This window comes from Muntiacus reevesi, chromosome 13 (genome assembly GCF_963930625.1).
Source record: "Muntiacus reevesi chromosome 13, mMunRee1.1, whole genome shotgun sequence".
Taxonomy (NCBI): Eukaryota; Metazoa; Chordata; class Mammalia; order Artiodactyla; family Cervidae; genus Muntiacus; species Muntiacus reevesi.
In genome coordinates, this window is record NC_089261.1 from 20,124,558 (window position 1) to 20,142,643 (window position 18,086).

General features: G+C 41.5%; 1 protein-coding gene across 1 annotated transcript in view; it reads right to left on the reverse strand.

The window, feature by feature from the left end:
* VPS33A (VPS33A core subunit of CORVET and HOPS complexes) overlaps positions 1-18,086 on the reverse strand; it is a 29,300-nt gene extending 11,214 nt beyond the window's left edge. The window contains exons 1-7 of the mRNA XM_065903717.1: positions 17,933-18,086; positions 14,329-14,394; positions 13,550-13,677; positions 11,911-12,097; positions 5,712-5,828; positions 4,458-4,632; positions 750-943 (exon numbers count right to left, since the gene is read on the reverse strand). Of these exons, the coding sequence (XP_065759789.1) occupies positions 750-943; positions 4,458-4,632; positions 5,712-5,828; positions 11,911-12,097; positions 13,550-13,677; positions 14,329-14,394; positions 17,933-18,034 (969 nt within the window). The 5' untranslated portion in view covers positions 18,035-18,086. The remainder of the gene's footprint in view (positions 1-749; positions 944-4,457; positions 4,633-5,711; positions 5,829-11,910; positions 12,098-13,549; positions 13,678-14,328; positions 14,395-17,932) is intronic.

Genomic DNA, 18,086 nt, shown 5'->3' on the forward strand with positions numbered 1-18,086 from the left:
TTCCAAAGACTAAACATGCAGAGTTCAGCATCCTACTGAATTCCCAATTCAAAAATGAGCTTAACCAAGAATAACCCAGTGGCTGGGCAAGAGGAGGCAGGAAGGTGATAATGAAGCCGTCCATTTAAAAGTTCTGGGATCCTGGGATTTCGCTCTTATTATCACCTCCTGCATCTGCAGAGTTCCCTTGCCATTGGTATGTTGGCTAAACTGGGAGCTTTTGGCCCACATTGCAAGTTCTATTATAGAGAATCTTTTGTTTAGAGTACAGCTGGCTTCCTCTTAAGAGAGATGGAAAATAATTAAAAACGTAAAACAAATATTTATGGTGAACGCTTGTAAACTGAAAATACTACCCCTTTCTCTCCCTAAAAGAGAAAAACACCTTTTCTCATGGGTCTGGGAAGAAGTTTAAAAAGAAAACCTTGGGGGGGGGATTTCCCTGGTGGTTCAGTGGTTAGAAACTTCTTGCTTCCAATGCAGGGGGCATGGGTTCCAGCCGTGGTTGGGGATCTAAGATACTGCATGCTACAAGGTGCAGAATGAATAAATGAATGAATGAATAAAGGTGCATATATTAAAAAGAAAAAAAAGAAAACCTTGGGTCCTCCAGTGGCTGAGTCCACAGTTTGTTAGGATAACTGCAGCCCCGCTTAGTGGCTGCACTTTTGACAGTCCTTCCTTGCTAGGAGGGGTAAGCAGTCTAGCCTGTGACCTACAGAAGCTGGATAACAACCAAACCATCTCACCTCGAATGCTGCAGAGATCACCTTTGCTTTCTTGCTAAGCACGGAGCCCACGGCATTGAAGTTTTTATCTCTGATCTCAGCGTACAGTTCCTCTGCAGAATTCAGCTGAAGCTTCTTTGCTTCTGTGGGAAGGTCCTTACCACCATCGCCCTGTTTTTTAGGTGCAAATTTCTCCGGAGGCAATTTCACATAACCTGAACAACAGCGGAAGGGAACAAGGCCCTGCGTGCCTTTAATGGAAGAACCAGTCAAGTGCTCAGGCATTAAACAGAATTTTCCAACTCAGAAGAGGGTGGAAGCCGGCTTTAGAAAAAATGGTGCATGGCACTGAAGCTCTGATTTTTCCACAATCACAGTATAGAATGCAGTCACTCTTCAATATTAATATCATGGTTCCACCTTTATTTGGAGTCACTTATCTAAATCACTGCAGCAATGTTTAGTTAGTTCCTAAACTTATTCAGGGATGGGTTACGTTTTCACTTAAAAAAATTTTACAAGGATCTCTCCCATTATCTTATGGTGTTTTCAAATTGTAGGTCATGTCCCATTAGCGGATCATGAAATCAAGTTGGTGGGTTGCAATTAGCATTATAAACAAACATATAAAACATTAAATACCATAGTGCATCACATGAAGTAGGGGAATGGTTTTTTTTTTTAAATAAAATTTTGCTTCAGTTTCATACACACGTATGTGTGTATGTAGTAGGTCATGATATAATACATATTTTGTTGTTGTCCAAAATAGTTTGAGAGCTATCACCTGAAAGCCAATTTCAACTTACTTCCTGTTTTTATGAAGTTTTATTGGCACAAAGTCATGACCATTTGTTTTCTCTCATCTGGGACTGCTTTCACATTACAATGAAAAACTGAGACTCCACAGAGCCACTGTATAACCTAAAATATCTGCTACCTGGCTTTTACAGAAGCTGTCCACTCCAATCCAGAAGAAGCTCCCAAATTACTCAGCACAGCATCCAGTTCCTCCACTAAGGAGCCTTAACCCACTTCTCCCACCTCTGTTCCCTCCAAACCAACTTAGTTGCCATTTCTGGAAATACCCCACATGCTCTTATGAGTTGCCTTAACACATAAACTGGTTTAGCTCTAAGAAGCTTGGCAGTATGAATCAAGGACCTTATAATATTAATACTTCTGACCCCTAAATCCTGCATCAGAGAATGCAGAAGAAGAAATATAGTATATGAAAAAAAATAATGTAAACAGATGCCTTTATAACCATTAAAAAAAAAAAAACCCAAACAACATAAACTGCCCAACATTAGGGGAAGGGTTGTACAAACCATGGTATAATATAAATTACAGATTTTAATTAAGCTATTAAAATTATACATATGCTGAGAAAATGCTCATCTAAACCAAATAAAAAACGAGGTCAGGGAATCCCTGTACCTAGTCCAGTGGTTAGGACTCAGCGCTTTCTCTGTGAAGACCTGGGTTCAATTCAGGTTCAATCAAAACCTGATCAGGGAACTAAGATATCCCACAAGCCACGTGGCACAGCCCCCCCACCCCCCAAAAAAATTTTAGAATAATTTGTACAAGCTGATTCTACTTTTTGGTAACTAAAAACAAACTCTGCATAGAAAAAATGACTATGAGGAAATACACCAAAATGTTAACATTGGTTGTCCCAAAGTTTGGGGGCAGGATTTCAGGGATCATGGGAGATATAGGTTTGCCTTCTTTATTTTATCATTTTTCCCTTAATCAATGTTTGACTTATATTATGAAAAAGAAAACCTTGCTGCCAAGAAACAATTTACACATATTCCTTCTCTTCCTGCAGAATCCCTTCCTACCTCTCACCTATCTTACATAGCTTACCCTACCTGCCAGGCCACCTCGCTGCCCTAAACCCGAGCTCCTTCTAAAGGTATCTTAGGTGTTTTGCTCTCTGCAACCAACAGCAGGGGCTCCCTCGTTTCTTTGATTCCTACCTACTATCTAGCATAGACCTCCTCTGTCCATGAAGTGGAGTTTTAGAAGTAGTCAAGATGCCACCTTTTGGTGACTTCCCTGGGTGGTCCAGGGGTTAGGAATCTGCATTCCAATGCAGGGATCTTGGGTTTGATCCCTGGTCGGGGAACTGGGATCCCACGTGTTGCAGGGCAACTAACCGCGTGTACTGCAACTACTGAGCCCCTGCACCACAAAAAAGACTCAACACAGCCAAAAAAAAAAAAGCCAAAGTTTGGAACAAATAATTTAAAAATAAGACTTTTAACAGCCTTAACATTAAAGACTTTGCTTTGTGGAAACCCCTCTTTATGGCTGTGTCTTCATCTACTCCCTTGGCCATCCATCTATCCATCTGTTTATCCATGCATTCTTATGGTAGAATATACCTAAAATAAAACTTACCATTTTAACCATTTTACAAAAGCATTTATTATATACATAACTTTCTACAACCACAGCTGCTATCTAGTTCCAGAACTTTTTTTATTCCAAAAGAAAACCCTGGGACTTCCCCGGCAGTCCAATGGTTAAGACTCCATGCTTCCACTTCAGAGAGCGCAGGTTCAATTCCTGCTTCCTGAACTAAGATACCACATGCCTTTTATTTGGTGCAACCAAATAAAAAAATTAAAAAACAAAAAACCCAAAGGAAATCCTGTACCCAACAGGAATTGACTCCCCATCCTTGTCCTGAATCCTGGCCACCACCAGCTGGTTTTCTGTCTTCATGCTTTCCTCCAAGGCTATTCCTTGGCTCCCTATGATATAATTCAGGATGCCGATAGAGACTGGGGCTGATGTAAATGAGGGAAGGAGGCCTGGATGAGACAGGAGTGGTGGAGTCTGTGGTAATCTGGAGAGAAGGGCCTGTCTAAAGAAGGGATCTTCACTGGGCACCAGCTGCCACATAAGAATGTGGTCATGGGGCTGCCAGAGCCTCATAGGTTTTCAAAGACATGGAACACATCAAGATCATTAGTAGAGTCTTCTCCAATTTTAAAGAGTGACAGAAACAGACACAAGTCATGCAGTCAAAACCAAATAAAACATACTTGTGACCTCTGACCCCAACTGTCTGTTAAGCCTAACTCTAGCAGGCCTTCAAGTCTATTATCAAGTGTGTCCAACCTCCTGTTATCACCTTTCTCCCAGAATGTACCCCGCTGTGCCCTCTGCCTCACCAAGCCATTTGCCCCACGGTTCCCCACAGGTATTACGCTGCCTGCCCTCACCAGCAATGCCCCCCTAAATTCTACCCATCTTTCCAAACCCAGTACCAAAGCCACCTCGTCCACAAGCTTTCCTGAATGACTGCCCAGCTTGGAATCTATTTTCTCCAACTGCAGGGCCGCCTGCATTTAGCCCTGGGCCTCTGCTCACAGGGTCACACATAGTCCTGTGCAGTAAACACTCGCCAGCCTATGTGTGAACAACAAGGACAGTCTACTCAGGTGTCACTGAATCCTAGTGTCTGTAGGTCTAAAGTCAGCATTTTAATTTTTTCTAATACTCTCTGAGTTATTTAGAAAGGAAGCGTCTTCTGAAAAAAAAAAACATTAATTCTTCTGAATTACTATTTTGGCATATTTTTTCTTCTCTGATCCACTATAATAAATACTGCTTGGAATATGGGTTTTTCTTTGAAAAAAAAATTTAACTGGTCTTTTGGATATTCCTATCAGATTACCTATTGGTAAAAGTCAGGGTTACTTTACTCACTGTTCTGAATGCCATAAATTTCATCAATGAGTCCTTCGTACGTAAGCTGAGTGGCGAGAGGCGATAACAAATCCACATTCCGATCAAGCAACAAGAGGTTATCAAACACGGGGAATATTGAATTCTGGCTTCCTGTAAACTCTCTCTTCATCCTGATCATCATATTGGCCACTTGCTGGAAACAAAACATGGGATCAGGTGGGACTCTCCCGGGCATAAGCAGATTTAAAAATCTGGCTAGGACTTAAAAAAAAAAAATTGGCTACAACTTCCCTAGTGATCCAGTAGTTAAGACTGCGCTTCTACTGCAAGGGGCCCAGGTTTGATCCCTGGTCAGGAAACTAATAACCCATGTGCCACATGGCACAGCGAAAAAAACAAAAACAAAAAAACCCCCCAAAAATCAGCTAAAAATGGAAAGTATCAAAAAAGTAAAAACTGGAGACAAATGGTGGAAGAGTGAGATGGACAAGAAATAAACAGTGACAGAAGTGCACTCCATGTTGGACGCCCATTCCAACACTTACACTTTTACCAGCTATTTCTCAACGAGGCATAAAATCACAGTCTATTTCTATTATTCACAGAAGTTCTATTCTATAAAGTCACTGTGAATGCTGAATCAGTAAATACTGAACCACGACTCTGCAGGGCCATTAGGGTGAGGGCTCCTTGAGTCTCTGGTTACAACAGTTTCATCATCTGATCAATATATAACCTTGTTTTATGTGTGTTCTATTTAAAGACATTAAATATATGCTGTTGATTCTCCAACACTATCATTTACACCTAAATGAAACTCATCTAACATGAGTTTTCTTCCTAAAGGCCCATCATAGCCTTCCTACATTCTGAAAACTGGATAGCACTTCCACACCACCCCTGGGGGTCATTTTAACAGTGAAATCACCAACCAAAAAAAAAAAGCACAAAAATGCACACACACACAAAAGTGGCCATGAGTGTATACTGCACGGTACTATAGCGGCAAAGATCACACTTGTTTATGGTATGAGCTGAAGGCACAGAGTTGCTTGCTGTGATCTCAGCTGAGAACATGCACAACTTCAATTACTGGATGATACAAATTACTGCCTCCCTGAGCGTATCTGCAAAACACTGTGCCGATTTGGGAGCTATAAAGAAATTTCAGCAAGTATGTGAATTTTCAAATCAAAACAGATCCCCACTCCTCCCACTCCCAGGGACCAAGGGGCCCTTGTTCCACCACCAGAAGCATCTCCCGTTTCTCACCCGGGCACACTCTCCTTTCCCAAAGATCTGGGGGATAGTCCCGTACAGAGCTTGCAGGGTCATCAGCCCCTTGGCTGCATGGTACAGGCTGGTCTGATCACTTTCCAGATAGCACTCCTGTGGAGAGAAAGGGCCGGTTACTGTCACGGTCACCTGGGTACTCTGTGATGCCTGTCTCTGTCTGGTGTTGGGACTTGGCAGCCACTGGGTAAGATGGTTTCCACTTCCCCACTTTGCCAGGAAGCTGCAGACTGGGGTCCAGTTTACAACGTTACTGTTTGGCAGCCCAGGCCAGGAGCCCAAGAGCTCTGCCATCAGGAGACACCTATGGAAGCAATTCTCCCAGGGCAGAGCCTTCTGGAAGGAACTCCTCCTAGTCTACCAGCTCTTGAATAAGCTACTGATTAGAAAAGATTTTACGGGCTTCCCATATGGCTCAGCGGTAAACAATCTGCCTGTCAAGTAGGATCAGGAAGATCCCCTGGAGGAGGAAATGGCAATCCACTCCAATATTCTTGCCTGGAGAATCCCACAGACAGAGGAGCCTGGCGGGCTACAGTCCACGGGGTAACAAAGAGTCGGACATGACTTACTGACGAGACCACTACTACCAAGAAAGACTTCGGAGGGAGCCAGGCCCTCTCATTCACAGTGGTGAGTGTAGAGGCTAGGAGGACACTGTGGGAGGTCACATGGTGATACCCACAAGTGCACATATTCTCTGAACCCCAGAATCCCAGGTGACCTGAAACAGAATACGTGGTAGTCTTTACAAACATCACACAGATTTTCATACACACTGACAGCAAGGGAAGGCCATAACATCTTGAGAAATGAAAAAGGGGTAGCTGAACAATCTTTAGAGTGATCCCATTTTCAGAAAATATATTTTAACTTATGAAGTATACAGGGTATATTTTGTAAAGTAGGCAAACATGTACTTTTTTGGCATAGAAAAAGGGACACAAAAATACACACCAAACCAGCTGGGGGAGGGAGGTGGGAGGGAGGTTCAAGAGGGAGGGGACATACATATACTTAGGATGATTCACGTTGTATGGCAGAAACCAACACAACATTGTAAAGCAATTATTCTCCAATTGAAAATAAAACATAGAAATAAAAAGAAACATAATATACAAAAGTGACAACTCAAGAAAATCTAAAAAGTCAGTAAATTATGAAAATTATAATAAAAATGAAAAAACACATTGTTAATTGGCTATATTCCAATACAAAATAAAAAGTTAAAAAAAAAAACCCAGCTAGGAAGTGACAGGAGAGATTCCAGCAGTTTTGACACTGGTAGGAGCACAGGTTCCTGACTCTGGCTGTCTTGTTCCTAACCTCAGCTGTGTCACTTCCCAGTTGGTGCTTGGGGCAATTAGATAATCTCTCTATGCGTGATTGTCTGCAGAAGGAGTATATTCAACATAGCATATGGATTAAATGAGGAAGACACATGTAAAACATTTCATCCCAGGACCTGAAACATATGAGTGCTTATGTGAGCTTTTGTCATTGTTTATAATATTAATAATATTTAACATTAATATAATATTAAAATATAAATAAATTATTAGTTTTTCTAGTTATATTAATATGTAGCTTTTATTATTAACAAATAATTTTATTATTTTATTTTTCTATTATTTTATTATATAACAATTAGAAATCATTTGGATTTTTCCTTTTCATAATCATCATCCACTCATTAGTCAGGCTGGAACACTGGACCAGACACCCCTCACTGACACTCCTGACATGTCTGTAGCCTCCAAAGCCAGGAGGGAGGGGACGCTGGAGGGATTCAGAACGAGAGGGTGGAATTCATCTGTTCTGCCCCAGGGAGGAAGGGGGGCTGTGCCTGGAAGGAGCCTGTGAGGATGCTTGGTCTTCACTGAAAGTAATGCCTGGTGGCTCTTCCAAGCCTGGCAATGCTAACATTTCACTGCATACAGCACAGCCAAATCAAGAGTGTCTACACTGTTTTCCACAGTGGCTGTACTAGCCCATTATACAGAGTGAAGTAAGCCAGAAAGATAGACACCAATACAGTATACTAACGCATATATATGGAATTTAGAAAGATGGTAACGATAACCCTATATGCAAGATAGAAAAAGAGACACAGATGTATAGAACAGACTTTTGGACTCTATGAGAGAAGGCGAGGGTGGGATGATCTGAGAGAACAGCATCAAAATATGTATATTATCAAGTGTGAAACAGACCGCCAGTCCAGGCTGGATGCATGAGACAAGTGCTCGGGGCTGGTGCACTGGGAAGACCCAGAGGAATGGGATGGGGAGGGAGGTGGAAGGGGGATCGGGATGGGGAACACATGTAAATCCATGGCTGATTCATGTCAATGTATGGCAAAAACCACTACAATACTGTAAAGTAATTAGCCTCCAACTAATAAAAATAAATGAAAAAAAAAAAAAAGAATGTCCAGAGATATACTTTATGGAAAAATTACTTAAAACTCCCTATCAGAGCAGAGCCAAGACAAAAATTAAGAAAAATAAAATTAGAGAACATCTCTCAAAGCAGTATTAATTTTTTAAATTTAGAAAGCTGCATTACTATAAAGATATTCCTTTTATAATTCTATCTCTTAAAAGATTTAAAAATTGAGGATAGATGTTTATCTTGAATTTTTTGTTCTCATATGACTGGCGGTGGGTGATTATTTGTCCTAATATCCCACTATTCTGTGCTTGTGGAATTTCAGCTGGTATTTCAGTCATGAGGACATTTTTGGAGGGGACAAATGCTAACACCCACTAACATTTAAACATACATTTTTTTTGACCCAAAGTCCCACATGCCTACACAGTAGAGTATCTTGCAATTTTTTAAAAGGAGGTAGGCAGATTTTCTATGTATTCATTCCTACATGTACAAGTGAAGGCCAAAACAGCTTAAGCCCTGTGACTGAGCATTCAACTGAACTGAACTGAACTCTAATTCCCACATTCTATACAGTATAATGTTCAATACGACCAAAATCATGTCCCCAAAGCACAGGAAGGTCCACGTGTGTCTCCTGATGCCAAAAAAAAAAAAAAAAGAAACCAAAAACCTAATGATGCTCACTGTTTAAAAATCAATAAATAAGTATAATTACCTCACCTCTATTAGAAATTGAACTTAAATTTAATATTAGGTAGAATTGTTAGCTTTATTATTCAGGCAAAATCCTTGATTTCTAAAACAGAATCTTCAGTGAACATATACAGCCAAGGGCTTGAAATTCTTGGCAGAAAAGAATTCTGTCCTTTCTTGCAAACCAGCGGTTAGATAAACAGGAAATCTCTCCTCTGGGCAGGTTTTATCATGCCAGGGCAAGTTTCCCTCACCTGCTGCCGAGTCACATTAATTGCACAGATGTGAATTAATTACACCAGGGTACACCATTATAGGTACATGATTTTAAGTTAATATAGCAAAATGTTAATTCCAGAATCTAGGTGATGAGTCTACAGGTGTTCACTGTACCATTCTTTCAACTTTCCTGTATGTTTCATGTAAAACATTAGGTTGGCGGTGAGGCAGAGGGTAGGTGGAGAAATCTGTACCACCACTGGAAGAGGTGTGGTGGAAGCAAAACAATGGGGAACATGACTTTAAAAAAAAGAGCCAAGAAACTCTCTTGGTTATAAAATTCATCAGGGGTGCCACTGAGTTTCTTCCTCAGGTTAACTCTTTGAAGACAGTGATCACAGTGACAACATAATACAGAAGAAAAGTTTCAAATAATTTTGGGCACAACACCAGTGCTTCTCACAAGTTCTAGTCTCCAGACTAGCAAGATCACTGTCACATACGCAAAATTCAAAGAAAGAAACACAGATAAGCATGATTACATTAAGAAAACACACATAGGGTGGGGAGTAACTAGAAGTGGAAAAGGAGGCATTCTGGAATCCTGGTAGCATTTTTGTTTTTTTTTCAAGCAGAGTCCCAGGTGTGTTCACTTTGTGAAAATCCATCAAACTTTATACTCCTGATTCGTGCACTCATCTGAGTACAGAATATACTTAAAAAGAAAGAAAGTACACATAGCAAAAACTACCATAAACTAAGTCAAGAGACAACTAGAAAGTAGCCCCTGCTTGCTGCAACTAGCCCCCTAACACAGCAACAAGGACCCACTGCAGCCAAAAGTATAAATCAACCAATAAAAAAATTTTCTTAAGTGCCATGTTTACTTAAATATAACACATAATACCATAAAACTCCTAGAAGAGAATGTAGGCAAAACATTCTAACATAAATCATACCAATGTTTTCTTAGGTCAGTTTCCCAAGGCAATAGAAATAAAAGCAAAGATAAACAAATTGGACCTAATCAAATTTATAAGCTTTTGCAAAGCAAGAGAAACTATAAACAAAATGAAGACAACATATGAACTGGGGGAAATTATTTTCAAACAAAGCGATGGACAAGGGCTTAATTTCCAAAATATACAAACAGCTCATACAACTTAATAACAAAAAAAATAAACAACCCAGTAAAAAAAATAATCATAAGGTATAAATGGACATTTCTACAAAGAAGACATACAGATGGCCACGTAGGTACATGAAAAGATGCTCAATGTCACTAATTACTAGAAAAATGCAAATCAAAACTACAATGAGGTACCACCTTACACCAGTGAGAATGGCCATCATTAAAAAGTCCACAAACAATAAATGCTGGAGGGGGTATGGAGAAAAGGGAGAAGGGAACCCTCCTACGTTCCTGGTGGGAATATAAATTGGTGCAGCCACTATGGAAAACAGTATGAAGGTTCCTTAAAAAACTAAAATTGCCATATGAAATAGCAATCCCACTCCCAGATATATATCTGGAAAAAACAAAAACGTTAATTTGAAAAGATACTGTATGTACCCCAACATTCATAAGAGTACTAATTACAACAGACATGGAAGCGACCCAAGTGCTCATTAACAGATGAATGGATTATGAAGATAGGGGGTGTGTGGAGATATATATATACAAACACACATACACAAACACACACACACAATGGAACATTGGGCTTCCCAGGTGGCACTAGTGGTAAAGAACCCGCCTGCCAATGCAGGCGACCTGGGTTCAATCCCTGGGTTGGGAAGATCCCCTGGAGGAGGGCATGGCAACCCACTCCAGTATTCTTGTCTGGAGAATGCCATGGACAAAGGAGCCTGGAGAGCTACAGTCCAAAGGGTCACACAGAGTTGGATATAACTGAAGCAACTTAGCAAGGGTACGATGGAATATTACTCATCCATTAAAAAAGAATGAAATAGTGCCATTTGTAGCAACATGTATGGACCTAGAGAATATTATGCTTAGCGAAATAAGACAGAGAAAGACAAACACTATGTGATGTCACTCATATGTGGAATCTAAAAAGATAATACCATGAATGTATACACAAAACAGAAACAGACTTACAGACATAGAAAACCAACTAGTAGTGGCAGAGCTCCCTCGCCTGCCGGCTTGCATCTCTTACAAGTGTCCTTTATTAATAAATCTACTTCTTGCCTATCCCTTTGCCTCTCACTGAATTCCTTCTGTGCTGAGACACAAAGAACCTGAGCCTCAGTAAGTCCAGACACCAGATACTGACACCCCCACCAGGTGGCAGAACTTAACTGTATGCTGCTCATTAAGCATGCAGACTCCAGACCCATTGGAATCAGAAGGCTGATGATACTGACTCCCACTTACCTCACCACTGACCAATCAGAAGAGTGTCCACAAGTTGATCATGCCCTCTTTGGACCATTGCTATAAAACTCCTCACTACTCCCTCCAGGAGGGGATACACAGTTTTGAGGGGAGTAGGCCACTGTGGCCCCCTTTGCCTGGCAAAGCAATAAAGCTATTCTTTCCTACTTCACCGCCCCCCATCCAAAAAAAAAGGCAAGATAAGAAACTAGCAGGGCATGGAAGAGGGGAGGGACAAGTTAGGGGTATGGGACTAACAGATACCAACTAGTTCAAAAAAAAAAAAAAAGCTACAAGGATATACTGTACAGCACATGAAACTCTACCTAATATAATAACCCATAATAGAATATAATCTGCAAAAATACTGAATCATTCTGCTATACATCTGAGATGAAAATGACCATCAAGCTCATAAATTTGGCAAAAATCACAGCCTGATATTAAAACAGAAAATGCCAAACTTACTTTGAATGCACCCTCCGATTCCATGGATAGGAGATCCCCATCAAAAGGAATGAGATCTAGGCTGTACTCTTCCCTATGAATAAAGGATCCCAAAACACCCAGATCCTTCAACCGTTGTTCGCACAATAAGCTACGTCGTGGCACGAACAAAATGTGGAAATCTCTTGCTGGGCCACGTCTGTCTTCACTGCAAAAGAAGGAACATTTGTTAGCTTATGAGCTCCCTAGAGTCTTGGACTATTTCACTTACTCTATCCCCACTGCCGTGCATGCAGAAAGCACTAAATAAATGCAGGTGAGATAAACATACGACATTGACTTTCAGACCCAAACAGTTACAGTCACTTTCTGGCTCTTTTTTTTTTTTTCCCCTGACAGGAAACCAAGCATTGATTCACAGCCAATATGTGTATTTTCCAGCTCTCTCTTTAACTATTTTCAGGGGCATTAAAGCTCTGGGGTTTACTGAAATGGGGTATCTATGTCTTATTCAAAACAAATGGTTCTTTAACCAAACCAATGTAGCCACAGAGACTCCTTTTAAAATGAAAGCTCACTATTGACTCTTCTTTCTCCTCTCCTTGACAGTGGACTTCTCAAAATAGCCCATATGGCTTTTAAGATTTTAGGAGCTACATCAATCGATTATATCACAGAGTGCAGATGGAGCTGGGAGAACTTCCTCTCTAGACTGGATGCTATATTAAATTTTTATCAGCTCTTACTTTGCTTATAAAATTCAAGCACCTTGTAATCAGTATAACCATTAGAGGTAGGCTTTTTTGTTGTTGTTGTTCATTTTTAAAACCAGGGTCCTTTCTGATACATATCCAAACTTTTAGCTGTCCTAAAAGAATGCAGTTTTATGATGACTGCCCTCTCAGACTGTTTGAACAATGTCACAAGTTTCCTATTTCCATTCTTGTATTTTTCCACGTCTGTCCTAGTTTTTCTAAAAGACCACTTTCTGGGACGTCTTTGGTGGTCCAGGGTCTAAGACTCTGCTCTCCCAATGCAGGGGGCTTGGGTTCAATCCCTGATCAGGAATCTAGATCCCAAAGAAGGGTTCGCGTGGGTTTCCCTGATGGGCCAGTGGTTAAGGAACTGCCCGGCAATGCAGGAAACACTGGTTCAATTCCTGGTCTGGGAAGATCCCACGTGCCATGAACGACTAAGGCCGTGTACCACAGCTACAAAGCCTGCACTCTGGAGCCCATGAGTGGCAACACCTGAGGCCCACATGCCCTTGAGTCCGTGCTCCACTACAAGAGCAGCCACTGCAAAGAGAACCCCGCACATCACAACTAGAGAGTAGAACTCACTCTCTGAAACGAAAAAAAGCCCATGTGCAGCAACAAAGACCAAGCACAGCCAATAAATAAATATTAAAAAAAAAAAAAAAAGAGTTTGCATGCTGCAACTGAAGACCCCACATGCCACAACGAAGATCGAAGGTCCTGAGTGCTGCAACTAAGACATAGCATGACCAGATAAATAAATATTAAAAACAAACTAACAAGAAGCCAAAGACCACCAGCCAAGGCACTGGCAAGAGAAGGGGTTGACAATGAAAAGCTTAGGACATTAAAATCATTAGAAGGATTAACTCCTACTGGCGCAAACATAAGTTCTGAGATACCTGAGCACGTTTTCAGCAATGATATCCATCAATTCTAGCCTGGGTCTGACAAAAAATATTATATTCTTGACATCGGCTGCTGGCAAACGACTTCCTTTAAGTGTAAACATTTTTTCCACTTCATGTTCCTAAGAAAACACATACACAAAAGGTTAACAAAATCACTCAACTTTAAGTATCATGGTCACACTCGGACATCAGAAACACTCCCAGTCAACGCATATCAATGCTTTGTTCTCAAAATTTAGATTTCCCAAAGCCAGTTATATTAACAGTAAGGTTTCAGGATGAAGTCACTGTGACAGTCTTTGAGTGTAAATGACTCTAACGCGATAAAGTATCAAAGATACCAGGTAACAGTCATATAATGCTAGACTTCTGTGGTGGCTCAGCGGTAAAGAATCTGCCTCCCGATGCAGGAGATGCAGGTTTGATCCCTGGGTCAGGAAGATCCCCTGAAGAAGGAGATGGCAACCCATTCCAATATTCTGGCCAGGGATCCCATGGACAGAGGAGCCTGGTGGGCTACAGTCTAAAGGGTCACAGAAAAGTCAGACACGACTTAGAGACTAAACAACAACAAGAGCAATTAGGATCAATACAGAATCATTAACCAAAGGATCACTGAATACAAAATGTTAGCCATACATTAGCATCTGTGTTTATAAAGACCAAACAGCCCTGCAAGCTGTTTACTCAGGAGGAAATGCAAAATCTTACTATTATTGCTGAAGTACAGAGTTATTAATTCCTGAACAAAACCCAAACAGTTCACTTACCTTCAACAGTGAATACTGTGCAATCAGGCCAAAGGGTCCAGTGAGATACTCATCCCAAACTATTGCCTACAAGAGGAAAGAAATGAACATTACAGTTAATATCAAGAATTTCAACAATATCAACAGAAAATGGCAGTCATACATAGTAGAACTACTGCCCTCAAAGTCTGAATAAACAAAGACTGTAACTAGCTCTGGTCACATTTATATTGTGTGGATCTTAAAACAAAACAAACAACCAAACAAAAAACAGCATCAGGGCAATTAATGTCACTGGCGGTCAAAGGAAAATTAAGATTTAATCACTGTCCTTTGAAGCCAAGTGGGCCTTAGGAAGCATCACTAGGAACAAAGCTAGTGGAGGTGATGGAATCCCAGCTGAGTTATTTCAAATCCTAAAAGAGGATGCTGTTAAAGTGCTGCACTCAATATGCCAGCAAATACGGAAAACTCAGCAGTGGCCACAGGACTGGGAAAGGTCAGTTTTCATTCCAATCCCAAAGAAAGGCAATGCCAAAGAATGTTAAAACTACTGCACAGTTGCACTCATTTGACATGCTAGCAAAGTGATGCTCAAAATTCTCCAAGAGAGGCTTCAACAATACATGAACCAAGAACTTCCAGACATTCAAGCTGGATTTAGAAAAGGCAGAGGAACCAGAGATCAAATTGTCAACTTCCACTGGATCATTAAAAAAGCAAGAGAATTCCAGAAAAACGTCTACTTCTGCTTTACTGGCTATGCTAAAGCCTTTGTGTGGATCATAACAAACTGGCAAATTCTTCAAGAGATGGGAATACCAAACCAGCTGACCTGCGTCCTGAGAAAGCTGTGTGCACGTCAAGAAGCAACAGTTAGAACCAGACATGGAACAACAGACTCGTTCAAAATTGGGAAGGAGTACGTCAAGGTTGTATATTGTCACCCTGCTTATTTAACTTATATGCATAGTACACCATGTGAAACACCGGGCTGGATGAAGCACAAAGTGGAATCAAGATTGCCGGGAGAAATGTCAATAACCTCAAATATGCAGATGACACCACCCTTATGGCAGAAAGTAAAGAGGAGCTAAAGAGCCTCTTGATGAAGGTGAAAGAGAGTGAAAAAGCCAGCTTAAAACTCAACATTCAAAAGACAAAGATCATGGCATCTAGTTCCACCACTTCATGGCTGATACATGGGGAAACAGTGAACACAGTGACAGATTTTATTTTCTTGGGCTAATAAATCACTGCAGTCAAGAAATTAAAAGATGCTTGCTCCTTGGAAGAAAAGCTATGACCAACCTAGAGAGCATATTAAAAAGCAGAGACACTACTTTGTCAACAAAGCTCAGTCTAGTCAAAGCTATGGTTTTTCCAGTAGTCATGTATAGATGCAAGAGTTGGACTATAAAGAAGGCTGAACACTGAAGAACTGAGGCTTTTGAACTGTGGTGCTGAAGAAGACTCTTGAGAGTCCCTTGGATTGCAAGGAGATCAAACCAGTCAGCCCTAAAGGAAATAAACCCTGAAAATTCATTGGAAGGACTGATGCTGAAGCTGAAGCTCCAAGACTTTGGCCATCTGATGTGAATAGCTGAAAAGACCCTGATGCTGGGAAAGACTGAAGGCAGGAGGAAAAGGCAACGACAGAGGATGAGATAGTTGAATGGCAACACTGACTCAATGGACATGAGTTTGAGCAAGCTCCAGGAGATGGTGAAGGACAGGGAAGCCTGGAGTGCTAAAGTCCATGGGGTTGCAAAGAGTCGGACATGACTGAGTGACTGAACAATTAAAGGAAACAAGGAACTGTAGTTTGCTGTGTATCTGTGTCACGGTATTATTATTAGACTGAACCATATGGAAACTGCCAAATGCAACAGTTCAACTTACTATTTTATAAGTGGCATACAATTCAATTATAAAAACTAAAACCTCTCATATAGGTATTACAAAGTTTATTTTGACAAGAGAAAAATTTTAAAGGCTCAGAAAGCTTAAGTAACATGCCCAGGACTCCCTGGCGGCACAGCGGATGGAAGTCCACCTGCCATGCACAGGACATGGCTTTGATCTCTGGTCTGGGAAGATTCTATATGCCTCAGAACAGCTAAGCTCATGCGACACAACCATTGAGCTCAAGTACTGCAACTACTGAAGTCTGCACGCTCAAGGGCCCTTGAACCACAACTAATGAGCCCCCATGCTGAAAACTACTGAAGCTCACATGCCTTAGAGCCAGCAAGCCACAACTACTGAGCCTGCATGCTGCGACTAATGAAGCCTGTGCACCGAGAGCCCGTGCTCCACAAGACAAGCCACAGCAGGAAGAAGCCCGCACGCCGAAACTAGAGAGTAGCCCCAAACTCTGCAACTAGAGAAAGCTCACAGGCAACAACGAAGACCCAACGCAAACAAAAATAAAAATAGATAGATTAATTAATTTTTTAAAAAGGTTCAAGGCCATATTAGGACCTTGAATATAAACAGCATGAAGTCAGGTCTCCAGCCTGGGACAGAACGACCTCACGGAGCATTGCTCCGGGACCCTCTGAGCATTTCTACTGCTCAAGTCCAGTGTCAGTTCTTTTTCTTTCTTTTTTAAATTGAAAGTTATATTGAGACATCTGTAGAATTACAAATACTCAGTTGAAAGAAACAATACAGGGAGACCCAATATGCTTTGTCCAGTTTCCCCCAATGAAAACATTTCGCAAAACATAGTACAATAGATATTACAACCAGGGTATGGACACTGATACAATCCATGATCTCATTCAGATTTCAGAGTTATTTAATGAGCTGGAACTGGGCGCCTAGGACTTAGCCTGCCTTTGTTTTCTCTCCATAGCTGCTAGCACTCACTCCATTTCTTGGGGTCCTATTTTTTCTAATACTGACTGCTGAATTTCCCCAATTTTCCTCTTCTCTTCAGAGTTATATTGCCAGTTACTTAGGAAGACTGATAAATCCTAAGGAGAGAGGAGGGAGGTAATACCACTTAAAAGAAGTCCTGTGAAGTTCCTGATCTACGGTTTCTGATTCCACTGTGAGTTGGGTGCTAATACACATCTAACAAGCAAAAAAAAACAAAAACAAAAAACAAAAAACCTATTTAAGTAAGCTGACGTTAAAAATCTCAGATAGTTACAACTTCTCACAATTCAAGTGAGCAACAGATTGCAAGGTGTTGGTAGTTTATGTTCATTCTTTAGAGGATATGATCTATAACGACACTGTATGATCTTTGTAATGAATGGACAGCGGTGCAGCTACGTTCCTGGGCGGGGCCGCCTCCCCAGTTCCAATATCTCGGGTGGGAACTGGGCAGGGGGTGCACCGGATCCGCCTCTCTGGACCTGAGGGGCACCTGTCACAAGCTGGTTCACGAAGGGCTGCGACAACACGGTGGCTTATTCTGCAGCCACGAAACAACAGCGATGCCACGCGTACTTAGCGATGGAAGCCCCACCAATGGGCCCCTCTCCCCGACTTATCGTTTCCGCCAGGTCTCCTCCCTGGAAGCCCTAGGGGACCTAGTACACTTGGAGCCCAGGCAGTTAGGGACCGGATGAGGCCAGGCCGGACGGCGGTGTCGCCGCGCACTGTCGCTCACCTTGCTTCCCGCGCACTTGTCCAGGAACTCGCGCAGCTCGCGACGCACAGCCTCGCGCAGCACATTGAGGTTCACTCGCCCGTAGGACAGGTGTGCCGCCATCTTGCCCCACCTCCCCCTTTACCCCCTACGCCAACCAGATCTGCATTCCCCT